Source organism: Colossoma macropomum, unplaced genomic scaffold (assembly GCF_904425465.1).
Source record: "Colossoma macropomum unplaced genomic scaffold, Colossoma_macropomum, whole genome shotgun sequence".
Classification (NCBI taxonomy): Eukaryota; Metazoa; Chordata; class Actinopteri; order Characiformes; family Serrasalmidae; genus Colossoma; species Colossoma macropomum.
The window spans coordinates 2713846-2737335 of record NW_023494804.1 but is presented as its reverse complement, the minus strand read 5'-3'; the positions used below and the strand labels follow the sequence as shown (position 1 = coordinate 2737335).

At 40.4% G+C, this 23490-nt stretch overlaps 1 protein-coding gene and 2 non-coding genes across 3 annotated transcripts; all 3 read right to left on the bottom strand.

Moving 5' to 3' along the window:
• Positions 1-2945: 2945 nt before the first annotated feature.
• Positions 2946-15350, bottom strand: vamp2 (vesicle-associated membrane protein 2). Its single transcript, XM_036594890.1, has 5 exons — positions 15026-15350; positions 9411-9519; positions 7999-8157; positions 6496-6547; positions 2946-4918 (listed from the first exon to the last, which is right to left on the bottom strand). Coding segments are annotated over exons 1-5 (339 nt in total). The 5' UTR covers positions 15028-15350; the 3' UTR covers positions 2946-4901.
• A 4185-nt stretch (positions 15351-19535) lies between these two features.
• On the bottom strand, positions 19536-19617 carry trnal-aag. Its single transcript has one exon. It is a non-coding gene; the product is annotated as a tRNA-Leu (tRNA).
• A 3593-nt stretch (positions 19618-23210) lies between these two features.
• Positions 23211-23345, bottom strand: LOC118825307. The gene has a single exon (XR_005008652.1). It is a non-coding gene; the product is annotated as a U8 small nucleolar RNA (small nucleolar RNA).
• Between the last annotated feature and the right edge of the window lie 145 nt (positions 23346-23490).

Below are 23490 nucleotides of genomic sequence, written 5' to 3'. Positions count from 1 at the left end.
ACCACTTAATTTTGCAGAAACTTTGAAAAATGGGTGGAATTCCCCTTTATCAACATCCAAAAAAACACAGTTAGTTTTGAAAATAAAGAGCGCACAAGTATTTGTATCATATATTTCTTTTGTTTAATGTTGTCATTGTTTTTCAAACACACACACATTTTAATTTCTAACTCGGAACAATAAACACAGGTCATCATAATTGTCTTTTTTTCCAATATATATGTATATTTATATATATATTTTCCCAAGATGTTCATCAGTATAATTAGACATTGACAGATTTACTCTACAATTGTTTGCCATGTATGTCTGGTTCTCAAATGGTTTCCTGTAACATGGTACCTCAGCCGGTGTAAATATTCAAAACATTGGAAATGAAAACATCGAAACATACATAAATAAATAAAATAATAAAATAAAATTAAATAATAAAATAATAAAATAATAGTGTGAAGAGCGCATCGCCTGTGTTCTTCCGGCCTGGTCCCTCCGAAAGAGGCCAGACGAGCAGAGGCGATGCTAACCTACATCCCTTTCTCCAAGCTGACACTCTTAAACAAGACGGTTCTGCAAGGGTTCTTTAGTAAAGGCAATGCTTCTATTTAGAACCGTGAACCATTTGCATGCTTAAAGCGTTCTTTGCATGGTGAAATAGTTCTTCAGATTGATGAAGAATGTGTGTATATGGTTCTATATCTAACCTTTTTGGTTCTACACAGCACCAAAAAGGGTTCTCCTACTCTAACAACAGAAGAACCCTTTTTGGTGCTATGTAGAACCATATACAACACATTCTCCATCAATCTAAAGAACCATTTGACCATGCAGAGAACCATTCAAGCATGACATGGTTCTACATGGAACTCACGGTTCAAAATAGAACCACTGCCTTCACTGAAGAACCCTTGCAGAACCATCTTTTCTAAGAGTGTAAATTAAATAAATACGTAAATTAAATACAATACAGCAAATAGGTTCCTAACAGACCCGAGCACTGAACCCTGCGGGCTTAAACCAGCTTTCGTTCTGAATCTGCTTTAGCTCCGCCCACTATTCCAAAAGCCAGCCTTCCCATTTGAGACGATTCCCGCTCCGAAGCCACGGCATCTACGTGGGTTGTTGTTGTCTCGCTTTCTTTTCTGTACACGTTATTCTGGAAACGCTCCGACACACTAACCTTTAATAAGGCAGGCTTCAGTTTCCATTATTACATTTTCTACTAGGTCCTCATTCTCGCCTTAAAAACATAAAACGAAAAAGAAGATGACGCAAAATTACAAAATAAAAGTCCTTTTTTAACGAAAGAACGCAGAAGCAGGCTGTGCCCTGACTAATTTCTGCTTGGAAAAAAAAACAACAAAAGGTAAACAGGTCAACGTAAACGGACGGCGTGCGCGATGGACAAATCGTTGTGGATTCGCAGCCGCTGTGCTGAAGTTACGGCGCCCCCTTTAGGTCCCTCCAGTGAAGAGGACGCGCTAACTTCAACAGAGCGGACAAATTACCCGTGCCTGTTCCCCCCTCCGTCCAAACAACAAATAAAAATAAATACCAAGACGAAGAAATGGCTTCATACACTCACATAAAACAACAGAAAAATAATAATAATAATAAAAAAACAGAAAACACACACATCAAGTTTTATTAGTCCTCTTTAAGGATCCTCGCCGCACGATTCCTCGGACAAGCCTTCTGTCCATCGTGTCTTACGAGTCCTACCCCAATAAGTGTGTTCTGATCACTTCCACCCCTTTAATTTACGACCATCTGATATACCAATCACCCAAATTTTAAAATTCTTTCGAAAATGTGTCAATTTTGGACTATTTTTTGGGGCGTACCTGAAAAAAAATTGGACCCCCGTCCCCCAGATATTCCCCACAGTACAACACCGAACGATACAGATTTTGTTTTTTGTTGTTTTTTTTTATATATTATATTTATATATATTATAACAGCTACAGATAAATGTTTATTTCCATGTTTCATACTCAGCATCACAGAAATAAGACAGAAATAAATAAAGAAGTTGTGCTATCGTTGTAGTTTAGGCCCGGCCATAAATCTGCGTCAGTCTTCGGCTCTAATTAGACCCACGTTACAGTTTTCAAAAATCGCCTGCTTCCTGATTCAAGTAAAAACAGGTCTAGACCTGAAAACGCCAGCACGTTCGGGGTTTTTGAGCATCGTTTTTAAACCAGAGAAGAGGGGAAAACTTCCCTAAACCTGTTTTTGATGGCAGTTGGCAGCATAAGCAAGACAATACGGTCTTTGGTCATTTTCCTAAATTAGTTTTGCTCTCTTTGGGTGGGTGAGAAATAAAGAGGGGTCAGTCATGCTTGGATGGGGGAAAAAGAATGATCTAAGGCCATTTACTTTTATAAGACAGAAATAAATGAAGCGAGTTTTGGGTGGAAGTAGAGTGACTGTAATGATGACAGGGCTCCACTCCTTCCTCGTTTTGCTGTGGAATACCTGAGAACTAACCTGTTTCAGATTTATGGCCATAGTGGAGCACAGAAACAGGTCATTTTAGGTGCTGAAGACGCCCACAGAGCTGCTAGCTCCGCCCGCTAGTGCTATCTAGCTCCGCCCACTGTCAAAACCAATCAGCTGCCGCTGTAAGCAAGCAGTCTAAGCCGCCTAATCTGGTCGGATGAAGCTGGGCTAATGTACAGGAGAAGGGGGAGAGAGAGAGAGAGAGAGAGTAAAAGAAAGAAAAGAGTAAAAGAAAGAGAGAGAGAGAAGAAAAAATAAGAAAGAGAGAGAGAAGAGAAATAGAGAGGGTGAGGGAGGAGAAAAGAAGCAAGAAATATAGAGAGAAAGAGAAAGAGAGGAGAAAAAGAGAGAGAGAGAGAGAGCAGAAAAAAGGGAGATGGGACAAAAAGAAAAAGAGTGAAAGAGAGAAGAGAAGAAGAAAAAGAGAGGGAGAGAGAAAAGAAAGCAAGAGAGAGAGGAGAAAAAGAAAAAGAGCGAGTGAGAGAGAGGGGGGGGAGAAAAAGAGAGCAGGAGAGGAAGAGAGAGGGAGAGCGAGAGACATCCAGCTTACATGCGTGATCACGTGTAGCTGCACACATCATCACTGGCTCATTTCATGCTGACAGATTGTGTCCTGTGTGACTGGAGCACTGGGGGATGATGGGTAATTCTGAGTGTGCTGGGAGCAGAGGGGGAGGGGGGAGCGGGGAGGGGGGGTTTGTATGCATAAGAGCAAACCGGTAAGGGCACTGCGAAAATAAAGAGATAGAAAAAAAGAAAAGAAAAAAAAAAGAGAAACAGAAAACGTCCCCCCAGGTGCCTGGCAGTGTATAAACTACAGAGCTAAAACCAACAAACAGGCGCGCACGCACACGCACACGCACACACACACACACACACACACACACACACAAACACACACACTCACACACTGCAGCAAATAAAGTCCTGAATGATCTGGTCCCTTTTCTGCCTGCTTCACTCACACAAAATATACTCTGAATACAAATATAATCTACTTCTACGTTAAAAAACCAAACTAAAAAAAGGCATAATCTCTATTTAATAAGACAAAAAGTAATAATAAGACAGAAACACAGCGCTAGCAACCGACTCACGGCGGAACGTGTGCTTTGAAGGATAAAACTAATTCTGCTGGCGACGTTTTGGCCTGCTTGTACTTTTAAACGAGTTCGTTTTCGTGGATTTGAGTCGCGTTTAGTGAGAAAGTTGCACGTTTTTGCGGTTCTGCCTCGCTCAAGTTTAAAAGCGCCATCAAAAACGAGGTTCTTGTGCATGATCGTTTCCCCTTTCTGGTAATTTCCGCTCCAAATAATGCTTGTGGAGCATCTCTGGTATCGAAACTGGTTGATTTCGGGCCATTTTCGGGCCCTAATTTGTGTTTAGTGGTATTAAGTGGCCACTGGTACGTTTACAAAGCCCAACTGCAATGCACAGTGTGCGCTTTCGCTCTGCTAGGCCTGATCAATCGACTTTTTCAATAGATTCCCACTGTATTGGCAAACCCACGCCCTGTATGTCTGCATGCAGTTTATAGACAGCATAGTCCTACACTGCTATAAAGGAATGTTTAAGAGATAAGACACTAAATAGACGTTAAAAAGAATAAAAGACATCTACAGACATTGGTCCAAATCATTTTGTGGCAGTTTACAAAAAGGCTACGAGTCTATTGTTGGTAAGAAAAAGAAAAAGAGAAGAAAAGAAGGAGGGAGAGTGACATGCTGGATGGATCTGACGGTCGTGTGACGCGGAAAAAGGTTCTGATTTTGTATCTCGGTTGTGCAAAAACCCACTAAAACTCAACAGTAAGCAGAGGAAGAAGAAGAAGAGAAGGATTGAGGATGGATGAGAGGAAGAACGTGCAATATATACACAGAGATCTGTAGGCAGTTTGTCGAAGCCGAAGCAAGAGGAGTCGTACAAAAATAAGTAAATTAATTAATAAAAAAAACAAAATAACGTACAAATGCACACATTCACACGCACACAAACTACAAAAAACTGTTATAATATCAGAATAAAAGTCTACAAAGGACGATTCGTGTATATACGGTAGATCATAAATATACCCAATAGTCGCCGGGGTCGCCGGGGTCGCCAGGGTCGCCCTCTCGTCGATATTTTAGAGTTTGTGAAGGACGTTTCAGAAAAAGCGGGGACGTATTTACAGAGGAGACACGACCACAGACTCACAGGATGGACGGACCGACGGACGGACGGATGGACGTGGGGATGGACGGAGAGACTGGGGTCCTGCTGTGAGGGGGGTGGGGTTTATTGGGGGGGGGGTGTTACAGGGTTCATCGAGGGGACAGATTTACACTCTTTGCAGGGGTAGATAATTCAGCTGTTGTAAATCGGGTGGTCATGAGCGCAGACTGGGGTAGGAGCGCCGGCCTTTAGGTGCTGAAGTAGACTGGAAGAGAAAACAAGACAAAACAGACGTTAAACCACAACCGAAGCTTTTCTGTTTACTTTTAGAAATAGGTTTGTCTAAATATACACTGACCATCCACTTCAGTGTCCACTTTATCAGCTCCACTGACCATATAGTTTCACTCTGTAGTTCTACAGTTACAGACTGTAGTCCATCTGTTTCTCTGCATACTTTGTTACCCTGTTCTTCAGTGGTCAGGACCCCCATAGCACCCCCACAGAGCAGGTACTGTTTGGGTGGTGGATCATTCTCAGCACTGCAGTAACACTGATGTGGTGGTGGTGTGTTAGTGTGTGTTGTGCTGGTCTGAGTGGATCAGACACAGCAGTGCTGCTGGAGTTGTTAAACACTGTGTCCACTCACTGTCCACTCTATTAGACACTCCTACCTTGTCGGTCCACCTTGTAGATGTAAAGTCAGAGACGATAGCTCATCTGCTGCTGCACAGTTAGTGTTGGTCATCCTCTAGTCCTTCATCAGTGGTCACAGGACGCTGCCCACAGGATGCTGTTGGCTGGATATTTTTGGTTGGTGGACTATTCTCAGTCCAGCAGTGACACTGAGGTGTTTAAAACTCCAGCAGCACTGCTGTGTCTGATCCACTCAGACCAGCGCAACACACACTAACACACCACCACCACGTCAGTGTTACTGCAGTGCTGAGAATGACCAACCATCCAAATAGTACCTGCTCTGTGAGGGTCCATGGGGGTCCTGACCACTGAAGAACAGGGTAAAAGGAGGCTAACAAAGTATCAGAGAAACAGATGGACTACAGTCTGTAACTGTAGAACTATAGAGTGAAACTATATGGTCAGTGGAGCTGATAAAATGGACAGTGAGTGCAGAAACAAGGAGGTGGGTTTAATGAGCAGCCAGGTTTCTGTTCACATTTTTTGATGTCAGATAAAAAAGACTTGTATTGAATAAAATTGCTTAATCTAATTTGAATTAGTACATAAACTTCTGTGCTGATACAGCCATAAAAGTAAACAAAGCAGCAATGATTTCTCTGCAACTCAGAAACGCAGCCTTTTATCACATAATTCATTTTTTTTGGAGTTATTTACTTGAATTTAATTTAAAAAATGGATGGAAACCAGGAAACGTTCTTCTGAGCGTCTCCCAATTACTGTCTATCCTGGAAATCACCGTCAATGATCAAAACTAGGCATCTGGGTACAGCCTATCAGAGTAAAGTGGGTGGGGAGGGGCATGGCTTATGCTCAAGACACACCCACACTCAAATGACCGGACATTTATTATCTGAATAGCTTTTAAATTCTGGAGGTTATGATTTTTGGAGGTTCTTATTGTTAGAGGAAATTAAATCTATTGGAGTCTATTGGAAAACTTTTACTTGTGTGAGCCAAAGGAACCTGTGTGAAGCGGAATTAGAGCCCTGAAGAAATAACTCACATTAATACGCAACAAAAATCAAAAATCTAACTGAATCTTGACCTCTGAATTAAAAATCGCATCGAGGCTGTAAACATGCGCATCGTTACACCCTCACTAGCTGGCATGTGTCACAGTGAAGTGCTCTGCTGTCTTACCGATGATGACGATGAGCACAATCACACATATCACCCCCAGGATGATCATCATCTACAGAGAGAGGAGAGACAGACGCACTGTGAGATACGTTTCCTAACTCAGCCGAGAAATTTACTGTGTGTGGTAACAATCAAATGACTTTATTCAGATTAAATAAATGCCTTGATTAACCTTTCAAACTCAAAGATCCACACTGCAGTGCCTCACTCTCATAATTACAGAACACATTCAATTCATACTAGATACTGAACAATTCATACTAGATACTGAATAATTCATAGCAGATACTGAATAATTCATAGCAGATACTGAATAATTCATTGTAGATACTGAATAATTCATACTAGGTACTGAATAATTCATAGTAGATACTGAATAATCTAAAGTAGATACTGAATAATTCATACTAGGTACTGAATAATTCATAGTAGATAGTGAATAATTCATGATACTAAATACTTCGTAGTAGACACTAAATAATACGTAGTAGATACTGAATAATTCATAGTAGGTACTGAATAATTCATAGTAGATACTGAATAATTCATTGTAGATACTGAATAATTCATAGTAGTTACTGAAAAATTCATAGTAGATACTGAAAAATTCATAGTAGATACTGAATAATTCATAGTAGATACTGAATAATTCATTGTAGATACTGAAAAATTCATAGTAGATACTGAATAATTCATAGTAGATACTGAATAATTCATGATACTAAATACTTCGTAGTAGACACTGAAAAATTCATAGTAGATACTGAATAATTCATAGTAGATACTGAATAATTCATAGTAGATACTGAATAATTCATAGCAGATACTGAATAATTCATTGTAGATACTGAATAATTCATAGTAATTACTGAATAATACGTAGTAGATACTGAATAATTCATAGTAGATACTGAATAATTCATAGTAGATACTGAATAATTCATAGTAGATACTGAAAAATTCATAGTAGATACTGAATAATTCATAGTAGATACTGAATAATTCATAGTAGATACTGAAAAATTCATAGTAGATACTTAATAATTCATACTAGACACTGTATAATTCATTGTAGATAAGATATAATTCATAGTGCATACTGAATAATATGTAGTAGATACTGAATTATTTATAAAAGATACTGAATAATTTATAATGGACACTGAATAATATGCAGTAGATACTGAATTATTTATAGTAATTACTGAATAATTACTGAATAATTCCTATTACCACATAATATTTTTACAGCCTAGATTCACAAATAGCACGAACAGCACAGCATTAAGCATGACTGAAGAACTATATTCACACATTCAGTCTCCTCACTGATCATCTAGTCATACTGCATCTTTAAAGCTGGTGGTATTAAAGAGGAGTTAAACTGGCGCTCAGTTTGGATCAGACAGTAACCCGAGGCTGGACTGAGCCCGTATGTGCTGTGATAAACTGTGCTGTGCTGTGATTCTCTGCAGCGCTGCTTCAGTCGCTCTGTGTTGGTACCTTGGCGTTCTTCCACCAGTACTTATTCTTCAGCTTGGCGGCGCTGGTCTCGAACTGTGAGGCTCCGGCCTGCAGCGCGTCGGCCCGGTCGTCCAGCTCTGAAAGCTTCTGATCTCGCTCCAGGACCTTATCTACGTTCACACGCATGATGTCCACCACCTGAAGACGGACAAACAGAGATTAGCGTCTATTATAAAACACTGGAAACGTCTGGAGCGTCATGACACGGGTCTGTCTGATCTGAAATCTCCCTCCACAAAAACAGAAGGTAGACAAATATTAAGCTAATTATGCTAGATTTGCTGGTAATTTGTATTTTTATCTATATTTAAAATGTATATTTATTTTATTTAACACTTTATATACCTATGACGTGGGCTTACATGCCTGTTTATTATCTCCTAACTCCCTCTCGCAAGACACGTCAAGCATCCTCAGTTGGTATGTTTACTTTTTTTATATTTGTATTATCATGTGACATTATTTTGTTAGCAGTTCGTTTATTTATTCATTGATTTGTACTAATAATCCTTGCTTCACTTGTCATTTTTTTTGCATTTTGACTCCATTCTAACTGTCTTTCTTGCTCAGTATTTTTACTTCTCTTTTAGTTTTATGCTTGTTTCTTTGTAAAACACTTTAAAGTGCATTTAAGTGCCCAATCGCCTCCTTCAGCGACGCTGCAGTCGTCTATAGAGCAAGATTTCCAGGTTTAAAGACCAGGAAAAGCACCTTCTGATGACATATCTTGAAGGTAGAAGGAAAACTACAGTTGCTTTAGGGTGGATTTTATGGACAGGCTTATGTTTGAAATGCTAATGCTGTATTAAATAGCCTACAGCTCGGTGGCTAGGCTAGCGGTCAGCCGGGCTAGCAGTCATGATTGGGTGACACCACAGAGATACTCAGATGTATTTCTGGGTACTGTCGTGAGAAAACGTTGATGAAGGAGAATGAAAATCATATAAAATCATGAACTCAGACGGCTTTTACAGCATTTTAGTAACATTTTAAAGGGCCTGTATCCTCTTTATCCCTTCAGAATTAAGCCGGCTGTTTTTGTTGCTGTGCCTTTAAGACTGATCTATGTAAATAAGCTCTCTTCCGATTGGCTGCCCTGTATTGTGCCTTGCTCAAAAAGCCGTCCATCCACTCCTCAGTGTGAGTGGGCGGAGCTAAACTGCTGTAGGAAGAATGTGTGGAGATGTGACATCACAAAAACAGTGGATTCAAAACTGTTTTTTCTATAATACCGGCCCTTTAAATGCTAGTTTCAGGCCCCTTTAAGCTGAAATGTGCTACATAAATGTAATAAATATAAGTTTATTTAAAAATAATCTTTTATATTAAGGTGTAGGATCGTGTTCGAGCAGTGGTCTGTAAGGAGGAAGGTGGGGGGTGGGGTCACTCACCTCGTCCACCTGAGCCTGCGTCTGCTGTAAGCGGCGGTTGCTGGTCAGGTTTGGGGGGGCCTGGTTCCCTCCCTCTGGGGCGGGTGCGCCGGCGGGGCCTGGGGCAGACCTGTCAATCAAAAATCAAACACACATTTCACATCTTTAGTGTCTCAAGGTGCCCTAAAAACTACCCCTGCAAACGTATCCACAGTAAAAAAAACTGTTTAATGACTGTAATGGAGAAACGCAGAGACGCACTGATGCAGCTCTGGAGGTTCAGAGTCTTTCTGAAGGATTAAAGCGACAGTTCAGTCAAAAAAATCACATTTATAGCTGTTCATCTCACCCAAAATGTAGTTGATCAGCTAAGCTGCTCGGCGCTGCTTTAGTTTAGTGTATGACTCCCTGTTGTCTATAAACATGGACTAAAGTATGGACACAATTCAGGCTTTAAGACGCTACGTCTCACAAAACCGCCTCAAAACATGTCCATGAATATTTGAGTGTCATAAGCAGCACACATAAAAATATTAGTGTATAATTTATATTCATACGCCTTATATGGACCATTCTACTGTATGAGTACAAAGTGAGCTCCCACAATTACAAAACACTTTAAAAAACATTGAAGTATGATCTATTTATTAATTAATCAATATATATCAATATATCACTGTTTTCAGAAGAAAACCTCGTATCTCCATTTTTGACGTTTTTCAGTTTTTGACATAATTTGAAAATACCCGTTACCCTTTACATTGTGTACATTCCATTAATTTACATTAAAAGTAAAGTATGTTTTTCCTTCTCCTGTAAAGTTACCATTTTGGAGGTACGAGGTTTTCTTCTGACAGCAGCCTTTATGCTGCATTAATATAGTTATTAAACTATATTAGTAGTTAAAAATATACAAAATCATCATATATAGGGTTCTTTCTATTGAGCGGAGTCTGTCCCAAACTCCAACCCCTAAAATTGAAAATAAAACTCACATTTTGCTTTTTTGTGTGTTTAAAGATCTTTTTTTATTTCTTTCAAAGCGAAGCTGAAAGATTTAGATTCATCATGAGTTTAATTTTTACATTAAAAACGCTGCCCACATTTTCATGTCACTACGAAACAACAAAGAATTTTGGTCTGTGGGCAGAGCCTTATTTCAGCGCCGCCCCTGCATTTTAGAGCAGGAAGTGAGGCTGCATCCCTGTCCCTCATGGCCACATGGTGAGCAGTTAGATCCCATTGTTTCAAAGTAAATGTGTCCCAAAGTCTGAAAATCAATGTGGAACATTAAGAATCGTCACTACCGAAACAGATTTTCTGCAGTTAAACACATTTTTTGTTTTTCAGTAAAAATTTTGTGATTTTATGTACGTCAAAGCTGTGTTTGTTAGTCATGAACTGGCTGTGTTTTTCGGTTCTGCTCCAAATGGGCTAAAATTGTCATTACCGAAACATTTGGTTAAGTGACTGTTTCCATAGAATGATCCATATACCATTTATACCATAACTATTACCATTTATCATTTATAACATAATTATACTTACATAAACTCGCTATGTGGTTCATATAATCATGGCGTATGGTACAGAAAAAAAAATTTTTTGGGGGCATTTTTTTTACTCCTCATTACCGTAACGTGTCCACATGTGTTTCTCATTACCGATTTTTATCATTTTTTCACTTTTTTTAATTAAACAAAAAGAGTTTGTTCTACTTTTAACTGCTGAATCTCTTTAGTGTTTTAACGATGCAAACCAAACACAGCAAAATGTTTCGTGGCACAAAAAAAAGAAAAACTCAACAACTGTCAACGTGTTGCGGTAATGAGACAAAATTGCAAAAAGATATATATAAATAATCAGCTTTAAAATACTTATTCCAAGACCAGTATACAGATTAAGAAAACAAAGGTCCTAAAAACATTATTTACAGACTTCAAATCGTACTCTGTTGCGGTGATGATAATTTGGTCACTTAAATGTTAAAGAAAATGTCACTGAAAATCATTTTAAACTCAGTCATTCAGGTTTATTCTTCAGCCATGATTGTTTGTATATATAAAGTAAACAGTCAGTTTTAGTCATTTTAATGTTACTTTGAGAATAACCCTCCTACTGTTTTCAGCTGTGCGATACAGTTTTGTCGTTTTTTTAAAGTGAAGTGAAACCTGTAAGCTTAAAATCTGCCATCCGATGACTGTCAGCATCATCAATGGCATGAAAATGCTAAAACTGTACTAATCCACTTGTAACAGAGTTTTATTTTGGCTAAAGAGGGTAGATTACACATTAGCAGATCTGGCCAGGCAGGAGCGTCAGGACTCATACGGGTCAGTGAGGCCTCGTAAGCCTTCATAACATCGGTATGAAATGTTTCTGGTTATCAGCTTCGTGAGAAGAGAACCAGAACCCCCCCCCGTGCTAATGCATAAATCATTACCCCATTTTACTCCAACGAACCGTGGGCGGCTTTAGGCTCTTAGAACTGCACACGTTTCATACCAGCTGTATAGTAGTTACTGGACACGCTGTAGTAATTACTGTGTTAAAGCCTAACAGCTGAATAACGAGCCTGGAGAGCAAGGAGTTAAATCAATATCCACACATTTGAAGCATTATAGACCAGCCAGCCACAATATTGGTCTAAAATCTCACCATATATAATGTATAACTGCATCACAACATATTATGTTAGCTTTTTTTGACACAATATGCAAATGAGACCTTAATAAATCAAAAAGAAAAGTGTTTTAATAATACAATCCATTGTCCATTATGAGCACCTATGTTCCAGATCAATTTCTGTGCATGTTTTGATGGTTCACGCTGTTAAATCAAAGTGTTTTGTTATACTGAGAGGCATATCACAATTATAATATACAAAAAATGTATAGAATATTCATTCCTTATTGTGCATAAGTACAATTTTAGTCTTTAATAGCCAATATATGGACAAATCCAGTGAATAAACTGTGGTTGTAATTCCCCTATTTGGCCACCAGGAGGAGACAAAACTCTGTATAAAGGTCACCTCTGCTTCTAATCCCTCTAACTGGACAAACACCATCGCTTTAATACACTAATTGTGCCCAAATGAACAGAATAGGTGACATATGAGAACATATGAGCACATTAAAAGCTAATTAAGGTCTTATTTGTGTCAGCGTAGCACATTTACTTGAGTCTCGGCTTCTGTTTCAGCCTCTCCTTCTCGAGGGCCTATATTTAGACATCAAATCCTGCCCACTGTCACCTTCACTGAGCAGAGGAATCGCCAACAGTGCGGCTATCGGTCCACTAGCTTTAGCCTTGCGGCTGAGGTGCTGTTTCGAACGAAAAGGCTTGTGTACATCAGCTCAGCGCCACCATTACACCAACACAATTATCAGGCCACAAAGGCTCGTTCTGTGACGCTGGAAAGGTGGGACGGTGTTTCAAAGAACGAATTCAAAGCAGCCTCTCCACAGGCCTCGGCCAGCGCGGCCCACTATTAGGGCTTTTTTGTTTCAACAGTGCTGGACAGAGAGATGAAAGGTTAAAAGGGGCTGCCAGCTATTAAATGCACATCTCATACTCGAAAAAATGAACGTACAAGCTGAAAATATATTAATTTAAATGAAAATCGAGAATGCACTCCATGCTAAGGGCCAGTACGGCCCATGATTAGGGCTTTTTTGTTTCTATAGTGCTGGATAGAAAGATGAAACGTTGAAAAAGAGGCTGCCAGCCACAAAACGCACGTCTCATAGTCAAAAAAATAACCCTACAAGTTGAAAATATATTAATTTATATGAAAATCAAGAATGCACTCCATGCTATGGGCCAGCGTGGCCTACGATTAGGGCTTTTTTGTTTCAACAGTGCTGGACAGAGAGAAGAAAGGTTGAAAAAGAGGCTGCCAGTCGCAAAATATATGTCTCATACTCGGAAAAATGAACTTACACGTTGAAAATATATTAATTTATATGAAAAATTAAAGTGCATACCATGCTAAGGGTCATATAAGCTGACCCTACCACACTTGAGTGAATGGAAATGTGTGGCAAAGTTAAATAACGTCCATTTTGTTTAAATGCCTGCTGAACTTGAACGCTGACAGTCAGCTGGCCAGTCTGGAGGAGACAGGCGAGGCTCTTGGCGTGAATAATTTCTCATAATCCACAATAAGTACTTGCTTGGAGTAGCTTTGCTAGCTTCTGGGTCCATCATATAATCCTATGATGCCTATTACGGTTCCAAAAATGCGCCATTCACACACTGTAGGCCTGTATAAACACAGACAGCAGGTCCGAACAGCACCAACATTCAGAATCGCTTCATATTTAACAGATTTAACAATGCTGGGACTTTTATATATGGATGTGACCAGCATAGGGTCAGAGACGAAGACAGGGCCAACACCCCCACCCTCAATAGGCCTGCATTTATGTGCGTCACACGCAACACACACACTCTGAGACCGTTTTCTATGACAAAAGGGTCAAAATGAACGAGGTTTACAAGCAGCAGCGTGCAAACTCCACATCTCTGACCACATATAATAACCTAAATAATGAAATAAACAGCGCACCTGTTCTATAAGCACATTGTTTTCACTGATGCACACATATGCAAGGTCTGTGTAGCAAACTGGCCCGTTCAGATTAGCTCAAATAGGTGGTTTAGTCTTGCATTTCCACTTCAGTTATTTAATCCAGGTTAAATAAGGCGTGTGGACAGGGATGGAAAGAGCAGCACGGCCATCTTCTCTTGCAGAGGAGCATGCATGATCCTTATTGCGCCAGCCATTTGGTCACAACCCAGCCACATAAACCACGCAAGAGCCTCTGATTTGGGCAAATGTGGAACAGAACGAGCCAATTTGGGAAAGGATGGCACAAACAATGGACGTGACGGTCCTCTTTTGCTTCGCAAACGACAGGCAATGCTCCCCAACCCCCACCATGTGGATCACGCTTTGAGGAAAACAGCCTGGGTGAATAAAATGAACCCAACAGCCGCTTTTATATCTAAATATATAACTTTATTTGTAAAAATAAGGACAGTTTAATGCCATTTTAGGACAATATCCCAACGATGGGCCTGTCTGTGAGGGAATAAAAGGGGCCTGAGGCTCCTGAAATCACCTTGTGTCTTTAAATGGATGCTTATTCACATGTACACACGGTTTATAAAGACGGTTATAATACAATAATAATTTTCTCATGTATTTGAACCATTCTCATCCTCCCAAACCAGTCCAATCCGGTGGATATAGGCGTGTTTCCAGTCACTGATGCTTTCAAACAGCAGCAGACAGACCTGGATCTAAAATATACTACATTTTAGACGTCATTTGGTGTAAATAGCTGGTTATATTTAAGACTATTTGTGCTGAGCATAAACAGAGCTGCCTATTATCAGCCTATTTATGGACATTATTAGCTATTATTAGAAGAAAAAATGCTCTGTGCTTTCAAAATGAGCAGATAAGGGATACAGGTACTAAAATCCTTTTTTAAAAAAAAGCAGATTTTCTTTAAAGAAAGCTATTTTTTTACATGATCAGCTGCTGAGCACGTTCTAGAATGTCCTCCATCCATTCTATAACCACATCAAATATATAAATAAATAGATAAAAACGCAATACTCACATTTCTCACTGAGGTTTGTGTGCAGCTATATACAGGTCCTGGAGAAAGGTGGTTTCTGGAAGGTTGGGTGGGCTGCCTCGGGCGTTTTTTTTTTCTCCCTTCTTCTCGATTTCAGAGGTGATTGTTTATTTATTTATTTGTTTGTTTGTTTGCTGTTGATCCTCTCAGAACCGCTCTTCGTCTTTTGCCTCTCGTCCGCGCGCTCCTCTCGCCTGATATCCCGTCTATGAGCCGCACGGAGCTTCAGCTGACTCGCCTCTCTGCCACTGTGTACACAAAAAATAAGATGCTTTGGATTAAGGGGGAACAAAGATGGCTCGTTGACGTCACTCGTCATACGGGTGACGGGGTTTTTTTTCCACACCCGTACTCCGACTCGCCCCGCCTACCCTCGGCCTAGCGATGAGGAGTCGACTCCGGAAGAGTCGATTCTTCAACTCCAACGCGGCTGCGAGTCGGGCTCGGTTCTTGGATAATGACTCAAAGAGTCGAATGCTCTGAGTCGACTCTTCGACTCTGGGTTTTTTTAAACCTGGCTCCAGGGTCAGTTTGACGGAGGCGTGTGTGAAGCAGGAGAGAGTGTGAGTTTGTTTAATTAGCGGCTTTAAACAACGCCAGCGCTGCAAACCAGCCGCTGTGAACACAAACTCTGCTCGCAACACCATTTTCGATTCATCCCGCACCTCAGCGCTGCAATAAACAAGTGCAATTCCTGAAGAAAATGCTGTGATTGCGCAGCTTATGCTTGCCAAGATGTTGCTAGGTTGTTATGATATCCCAGGAGGTTGCTAGGGTGTTGCTGTGTGGTTGCTAGGTTGTTGCTATAGTGTCCCAGGTGGAGGCTAGGGTGTTGCTGTGGTATCCCAGATTATTGCTAGGGTGCTGCTGTGTGGTTGCTGTGGTATCCTAGGTGGTTGCTAGGGTGTTGCTAGATTGTTGCTATAGTATCCCAGGTGGAGGCTAGGGTGTTGCTATGGTAACACAGATTATTGCTAGGGTGTTGTTGTGTGGTTGCTAAGGCATCCTAGGTGGTTGTAAGGGTGTTGCTTGGTTGTTGCTTTAGTATTCCAGGTGGAGGCTAGGGTGCTGCTATGGTAACCTAGATGATTGCTAAGGTGTTGCTGTGCGGTTGCTCTGGTATCCTAGGTGGTTGCTAGGGTGTTGCTAGGTTGTTGCTATAGTATCCCAGGTGGGGGCTAGGGTGATGCTATGGTAACCCAGATGATTGCTAGAGTGTTGCTGTGTGGTTGCCATGGTATCCCAGATTATTGCTAGGGTGCTGCTGTGTGGTTGCTATGGTATCCCAGATTATTGCTAGGGTGTTGCTGTATGGTTGCTGTGGTATCCTAGATTATTGCTAGGGGTGTTGCTGTGTGGTTGCTATGGTATCCCAGATTATTGCTAGGGTGTTGCTAGGTTGTTGCTATGGTATCCCAGGTGGAGGCTAGGGTGCTGCTATGGTAACCCAGATTATTGCTAGGGTGTTGCTGTTTGGTTGCTGTGGTATCCTAGATGGTTGCTAGGATGTTGCTATGGTATCCCAGGTGGAGGCTAGGGTGCTGCTATGGTAATCCAGATTATTGCTAGGGTGTTGCTGTTTGGTTGCTGTGGTATCCTAGATGGTTGCTAGGGTGTTGCTAGGTTGTTGCTTTAGTATTCCAGGTGGAGGCTGGGGTGCTGCTATGGGAACCCAGATGATTGCTAGGGTGTTGCTGTGTGGTTGCTATGGTATCTCAAATGATTGCTAGGGTGTTGCTAGGTGGTTGCTATCGTATCCCAAGTGGTTGCTAGGGTGTTGCTTTTCCTGCTGAAAAAACAACAGAAATGCTGGTCTAAGATGGTTTATGCTGGTGCTGGTTTAGCCATACGGAAATGCTAGTCTAAGATGGTTTATGCTGGTGCTGGTTTAGCCAGATGGTATCCCAGGTGGTTGCTAGGCAGTTGCTATTAACCCAGGTGGTTACTATGATATTCTATGTGGTTAATAGGGTGTTACTAATGGACTTTTGCACCCCATTCATCCCTAGCAGAAAAAAAATCATCATTTGACTATCATTGTACAAAAACCTTACCTCCGATCAAAAGCTGTATACAAGCACACCATTCCGGATCAGACCAAACATTCCAGAGGTGGATCTTTAAAACTGTATTAGGTGTTAGCGGACAAAAATCTGGCAAAATAATAATAATAATAATAAGAAGAAGAATATACATAGATAATCAACGAAAGCAAAACCAAAAACACATTTTTTAACAGAAACTTGTGGAAAAGATGATAAAGCTGGGATTTGCTCCTTATAGGCCAGCTTCTTATTCAAAATTGCCGTTTCCGTGGATCGGAAAAGTCAAACAAGAAGAGCTTCAGCTTTGTGAAAAGAGGAGCAGGATAACATCCAACCTTTTTCAAAGAATTGAAAAAAGAATCTGAAAGTGGTTCCTTTTTTAAAGCACATCATTCTGTGAACTAAGCTGAATTTTCGTCATATCACTATAATCTGTAGGTGTTCTGAAATGGGTAAACTACGTTTAGGGTGGTTTAATCTCTGCTGCGTCCCTTTATCTGTGGAGCTGTACTGGTTAAAGTATAAGTGAGTCGAGGAGTCGATTCCAGCAGCAGGAGTTGAGTCGGAGTAACTCGGAGTCGTGCATCACTAGCCTGGACACGATTGGCTCGTAGCGTCCCGCTGTGCTGCGCTGGGATTGGCTCGTGTTTCCACACAGGCGAGCCGTCCGCCAATCAGAGGCGGGATCTGTCGGAAAACGGGCGGGAAAACAAGAACGCGGCTGCAGCAGCGCTGTGTGGAAAGGGCGATGGAGAGAAAAAGATGGAGGCAGAGGAGAGGAGAGGAGCAGATGCACCTGCTAACCGCGTTTCAGCGATGCTTTAAAGCGTTTCGGCGCTTTCAGACAAACTGGGACGAACGAGAACGGATAAATAAAAAGCATATCCGTAGATTTGTCGTCCTCAATTAGCGATCTTCTGTTTCGGTCAGCGAGGGGTACCAGAAACAAACAAAATGGCCGTGTGTTGTATTAAAGGGGAATCCCACCAATATTTCAAAATTCCTTCATAATTCAGTGTGTGAGATGTAAACAGAGAGATTCAGAGTGGTTTGGTGTGAATTGGTTCAGATGTCTTTACAATGGTGGTCACAGGAACCAGGGGTCACCATGACTACAACACAAATATAGACATTTTATTTACTATCCAAAACCACCAGTGAACCTACACGAGTCTTCTAAGTTTATATGGAATGTTGATGATGGGAAATAGTGGAAAATCTGAAATAATAAGTTTTCTTTGGACTATTTTGCCTCACAACACCCTACATATTATGTATCCCTCCACCATGAATGGATATTTAAGCCAAAATCTTCTCAAATCTATCATAAAACAGTGTCTCAGTCATCAGGCAGTGAATTCATAACCATTTCATGTAGGAACTTTCTGTGAGGGAGCTTTTAGAGGTGGACGTCTGGTTCCTATCACCACCACTGTGAACAATTCTGACTCAGTAAGTTTCTCTAGAACAGAGCGTTTCACACCAAACCACTCTGAATGACTCTGTTCTTTTTCACTCTCTTTATCACTTGATTATGAAGAATTTTTGAAAAATCAATGGAGTTCCCCTTTAATGTTTGGATGGAACAGAATTATTAGGTTTATTATGAGTACATTGAGGAGATACAAAGCAAAAACTTGTCCAGTTATGGCTGTGTTGTTACTATCTTGTGATTTTTTTCCAAATTCATGCCAAATATGTTTATTCACAGGACTATTAGTGACGACTTAAAGTGAAACTACACCGATTTTTCAAAAGAATTCTATATACACTATATGGACAAAAGTATTGGGACACCTATACATCACACCTACAGAAGCTTTTATGACTCCCATTCTAAATCCATAGGCATTAATATGGAGCTGGTCCCCTTTGCAGCTCTAACAGCTTCCACTCTTCTAGGGAGCTTTTCACAAGATGTTGGAGAGTCTCTGTGGGAATTTCTGCCCATTCATCCAGAAGACCATTTGTGTGGTCAGACACTGATGTTGGACGAGAGGGCCTGGCTCACAATCTCCGTTCCAGTTCATCCCAAAGGCGTTTGATAGGGTTGAGGTCAGGGCTCAGATTTTTTTCCAGATTTATGACTATGTTACCATTCCTAACATTCCATATAAACTCAGAAGACTCGTGTAGGTTCACTGCTGGTTCTGGATAGTAAATAAAATGTCTACATTTGTGTTGTAGTCATGGCGATCCCTGGTTCCTATCACCACCACTGTAAAGGAATCGGAACCATTTCACACCAAACCACTCTGCATGACTGTTTACATCTCACAGACGGAATTATGCAGGGATTTTGAAAAATTGGTGGAATCCCCCTTTAGGAAATATTTAATTCAGCACAGGCAACAGCAAAAAATTACAGCGCTCTCCGTATTTTAGTACTTTTGATTATGTTAAACGTTTCACACTGTTATTCAGTCATTCTGGAGAACAAAACGTGTTGGCAGCGGTGGGATTCGAACCCACGCCCCCGAAGAGACTGGAGCCTTAATCCAGCGCCTTAGACCGCTCGGCCACGCTACCCTTGATACCGGGTGTTGAAAGTACATGTGTATGGAGATCGTGTACCTCGATCAGAGGCGTCAAATTGGACCGCCAAAAGGGCCATATTAAAAAAACCTAACAAATCAGGGGGTCAGAGAACGCCCCTCTTCGTTTCTGCCACTTTTCTGTTGCCTCTGCTGTCCATCCAGCTCCGTTTTGTTTCGTAATGGTGCCGCACCATCTCTGCCAACGAGACAGATATTGACAGTGAAAAAGTATTCGAGCTCCCAGCTGTCTTGAAATCCCCAGCGTTCAATTATTAGGTGTTTTATTTAGCTAGCTGAGTGTTTATACTGGTCAAACTGCAGCTGAAACACAGCTAGCCAGCGTGTTTGGTTATGTGCAGTCAGAGCCTCTTACCGTTTACGGCATATCAAACACAGGACTAAACAGCAGAGGGCGCCCGCGAGCGAGTCCTCAATGAACGGGAGTAAATGGAGCTCAACGGCTAAAAACGAAAAGTTAAAATAGTTTCTAATCACTGAACCAGAACTTTCCTTTAATTTTAGACAGTAGAAGGATGGATTTCACTAAAAAAAACAGAGAAAACTCACCTGTATGTTTCCTTTATTCTACAGCAAACGGGTTTTGGGCAGCAGGACGCTAACATTACTGCGAGAGAGTGATGATTGGTTGGTGAGCGGAGCAGCTCATTGGCTGTTCGAGCTCAATGACGTCATGGATATACATGAGGTGCAGTTTTAAACTCCTATAACTCGAGTTTAAAAGCTCTTAAAATATAACAGCAGTGTTAAAATGTTTTATGCTGTTCTGTGTTCAGGAAATGAATGAATTCTTTACATTAAAATGTTTAATCATTTATAAACTATGATTTTGCTCAAATGCTCCAGGATTCGGGAGCGCCCTCTAGCGTTAGAGAAACCCGGACATTACAGAGTGAAAATTCCAGAGAACTTGTAGAGGAGAATTCCCACTCTGTAATGTCTTCTGGGTTTCTCAGACGCTAGAGGGCGCTCCTGAGTGAGTCCAAAATGAATGGGTTGATATGGAGCATTTGAGCAAAATCATAGTTAATAAATGCTGAAACATTTTTAATATAAAAGACTACATTCAACTCAAGTTATAGGAGTTTAAAACGGCACCTCATGTACGTTCATGACGTCAGTGAGTGCGAACAGCCAATGAGCTGCTCCGCTCACCAACCAATTATCACTCTCTACCACTAATGCCCGCCTTCTGCTGCCCAAAACCCTTTTACTGTAGAAAAAGGAAACATACAGGTGAGTTTTCTTCGCTTTTTTAGTGAAACTCATCCTTCTACTGTCTAAAATTAAAGGAAAGTTCTGGTTCAGTGATTAGAAACTATTTTAACTTTTCGTTTTTAGCCGTTGAGCTCCATTTACTCCCATTCATTGAGGACTCGCTCGTGGGCACCCTCTGCTGATTAGTAGTCCTGTTTTTGATATAATGGGGGAAATAGGAAGTGGCCAGGCTCCTCATAAACCGGCTCTGGCTAAACGGCTAAAAATGAAAAGTTAAAATAGTTTCTAATCTCTCGCCCAGAACTCTCCTTTAATTTTAGAAAGTAGAAGGATGATTTTCACTAAAAAAGCAGAGAAAACTCACCTGTATGTTTCCTTTTCGCGCTCACTGAAGTCATGAACGTACATGAGGCATCGTTTTAAACCCCCATATCTCAAGTTTAAAAGCTCTTAAGATATAACAGCAGTGTTAAAATGTTTTATGTTCAGAAAATGAATGTAATTTTGTAATTTATAAACTATGATTTTGCTCAAATGCTCCATCTTAACCCATTCATTTTGGACTCGCTCGGGAGCGCCCTCTAGCTTTTGAGAAACACAGAAGACGTTACAGAGTGGGAATTCTCCTCTACGGCTGTGTCCCAATTCAGGGGCTGCATCCTTTGGAGGCTGCATTTGAAGGCCGACTGCGTCACAGCGGTGCGACTAGGCTGTCGCATATGCTGCCAGGAAATGTGTCCTTCTTTTCCATGGCAACGAAGGGTCTAACAGGTGGATACACTTTGGAGACACTTTAAATGTATGTATTGGGATTAAACTGAGTCGAATAGCGAACGATACAGATGTTAAAAAAAGCCAACGTGGTCTGAAGCAGAACTTACGCCATTATGCTGTATGCCAGCTCTAATATATGAAAAAATAAAATAATAAATAATATCAAAAGTTCTGTCTCCGTCTTTAAAGAACTTTAAAAGAACTTAGGTGAGGGCGGGAACAGCGGTGCTGTGACGCAAACAGGAAATCCGCTGTAGAGCAGACCGTCTCACTTCGGTTCCGCCTTCGTGGGTCTACGCAGCCTTTGAAGGACACGGCTTTGTAGACCAAGTCCTTCGAAGGATGCAGCCCTGAATTGGGACAGAACTTCAAGTTCTCTGGCGATGTGCAGTGTTGCCAAACCTCACAAGAGAAACAAGCAAACAGGTCTATGAAAACAAGCCCAAAAGAAAGAAAGAACGCCATAAAGTGACCTTAATATATATATATATATTTGTTGTTTTTCAGTTTTTGACATAATTGGGAACTGCCTGTTGTCTTTTACGTTGTATTTAAATTTCAGGGTGAATGGACCAAAAGAAACGACCCAAAATGACTTGGAAAAAATTCTGGTTCCATTGACTTACATTAAAAGTACAGTATGTTTTTTCCTTCTCGTTAATGGAAAATGAGAATGATCTTGCGGCCCACGAGCCTCGTGTTTGACACGTGAGGTGTAGATTATGGGCTGTTATTTATACTGAAATATAAGTGTGTATTTTAGCATATTGTAATTTGTTTGAATGGTAATTAGATAAAACAGCGCTGTTTCTAAGTCAGTGTCTCAGTCTGAGCTCCCCGGCAGGGAATCACCGGAAACACATTCCTTATATGGTCAATAACGTAAACGACGCATCACTGCCGGACACGCGAATAGATAGATAGATAGATAGATAGATAGATAGATAGATAGATAGACTTAGTCAACATATATTTTTTTATTGTTATGTTGTTATTGTTCTAAATCAATAATATACAATAATTGTTATTATATCAATAATATAATATAATATAATATAATATAATATAAATGTATCTTTTCTGGTCTCACTTAAGTTTTTTTCCTTTTCTCCTGTAAAGTAAGATTTACAGTTTTGCTATAAAAGATGTCTTTTGTTTCTACACAAATTCTAACACTGATCCTGAATACTGTCAGTAATTTTTTCCCTGCAAAACGTTCATAAAAACATTTTTTGTCAATTTCAATTCCAGAAAAATAAATAAAGACGATTAAAAAAATGTAAAATAAATAATAAAAAGAGCAATCTTTCCCTCAAAAACATCTCCGACTTTATAACATATTTCGAATTCCTGTATAATCATCATTGTGATAGTTCATTTGTTTATATTAATAAATTGTTTTGGCAAATAAAATTAAAATACCAATACATTAAAACAGTATTTCAGCATTCTGTTCCCATAGTTAGCACTTTACACAAATACTATTTCATCCGATGTAATTACAGTTCAACGGTCTTTATGATAATATAGAAGTAGAAAGCTTCATAATTCTGCTATTAACCAATACAAACAGATATCAGACAGGATTCAAACAGGGGTTGCAATATCCCTGATGAACACGGAAGATAATCACGCACTCATTGAATCCAATCATCATGATCTGCCGCCTTATTTCTAAGGCAAACAGGTAAGGATTAACCTTACTGTGTTGCCGTATCACTCCGCCGCGGATGGTTTTGGCAAACTTTCCGGCATTTACGGTCACGGTGAGGATCAAACATGCTGTTTTAACAAAGTGCCTCAAAAATACAACCGACGTAGTTTGTTAACAAGCCAAAATAATCCAACTCCGAAG

Excerpts from the sequence above, each read along its gene's own strand:
- vamp2 (XM_036594890.1), bottom strand. Across the intron at positions 8,158-9,410 it reads CGCAGGCTCAGGTGGACGAG|GTGGTGGACATCATGCGTGT; the intron begins GTGAGTGACCCC and ends GTCCGTCTTCAG. Across the intron at positions 6,548-7,998 it reads ACTGGTGGAAGAACGCCAAG|ATGATGATCATCCTGGGGGT; the intron begins GTACCAACACAG and ends CTCTCTCTGTAG.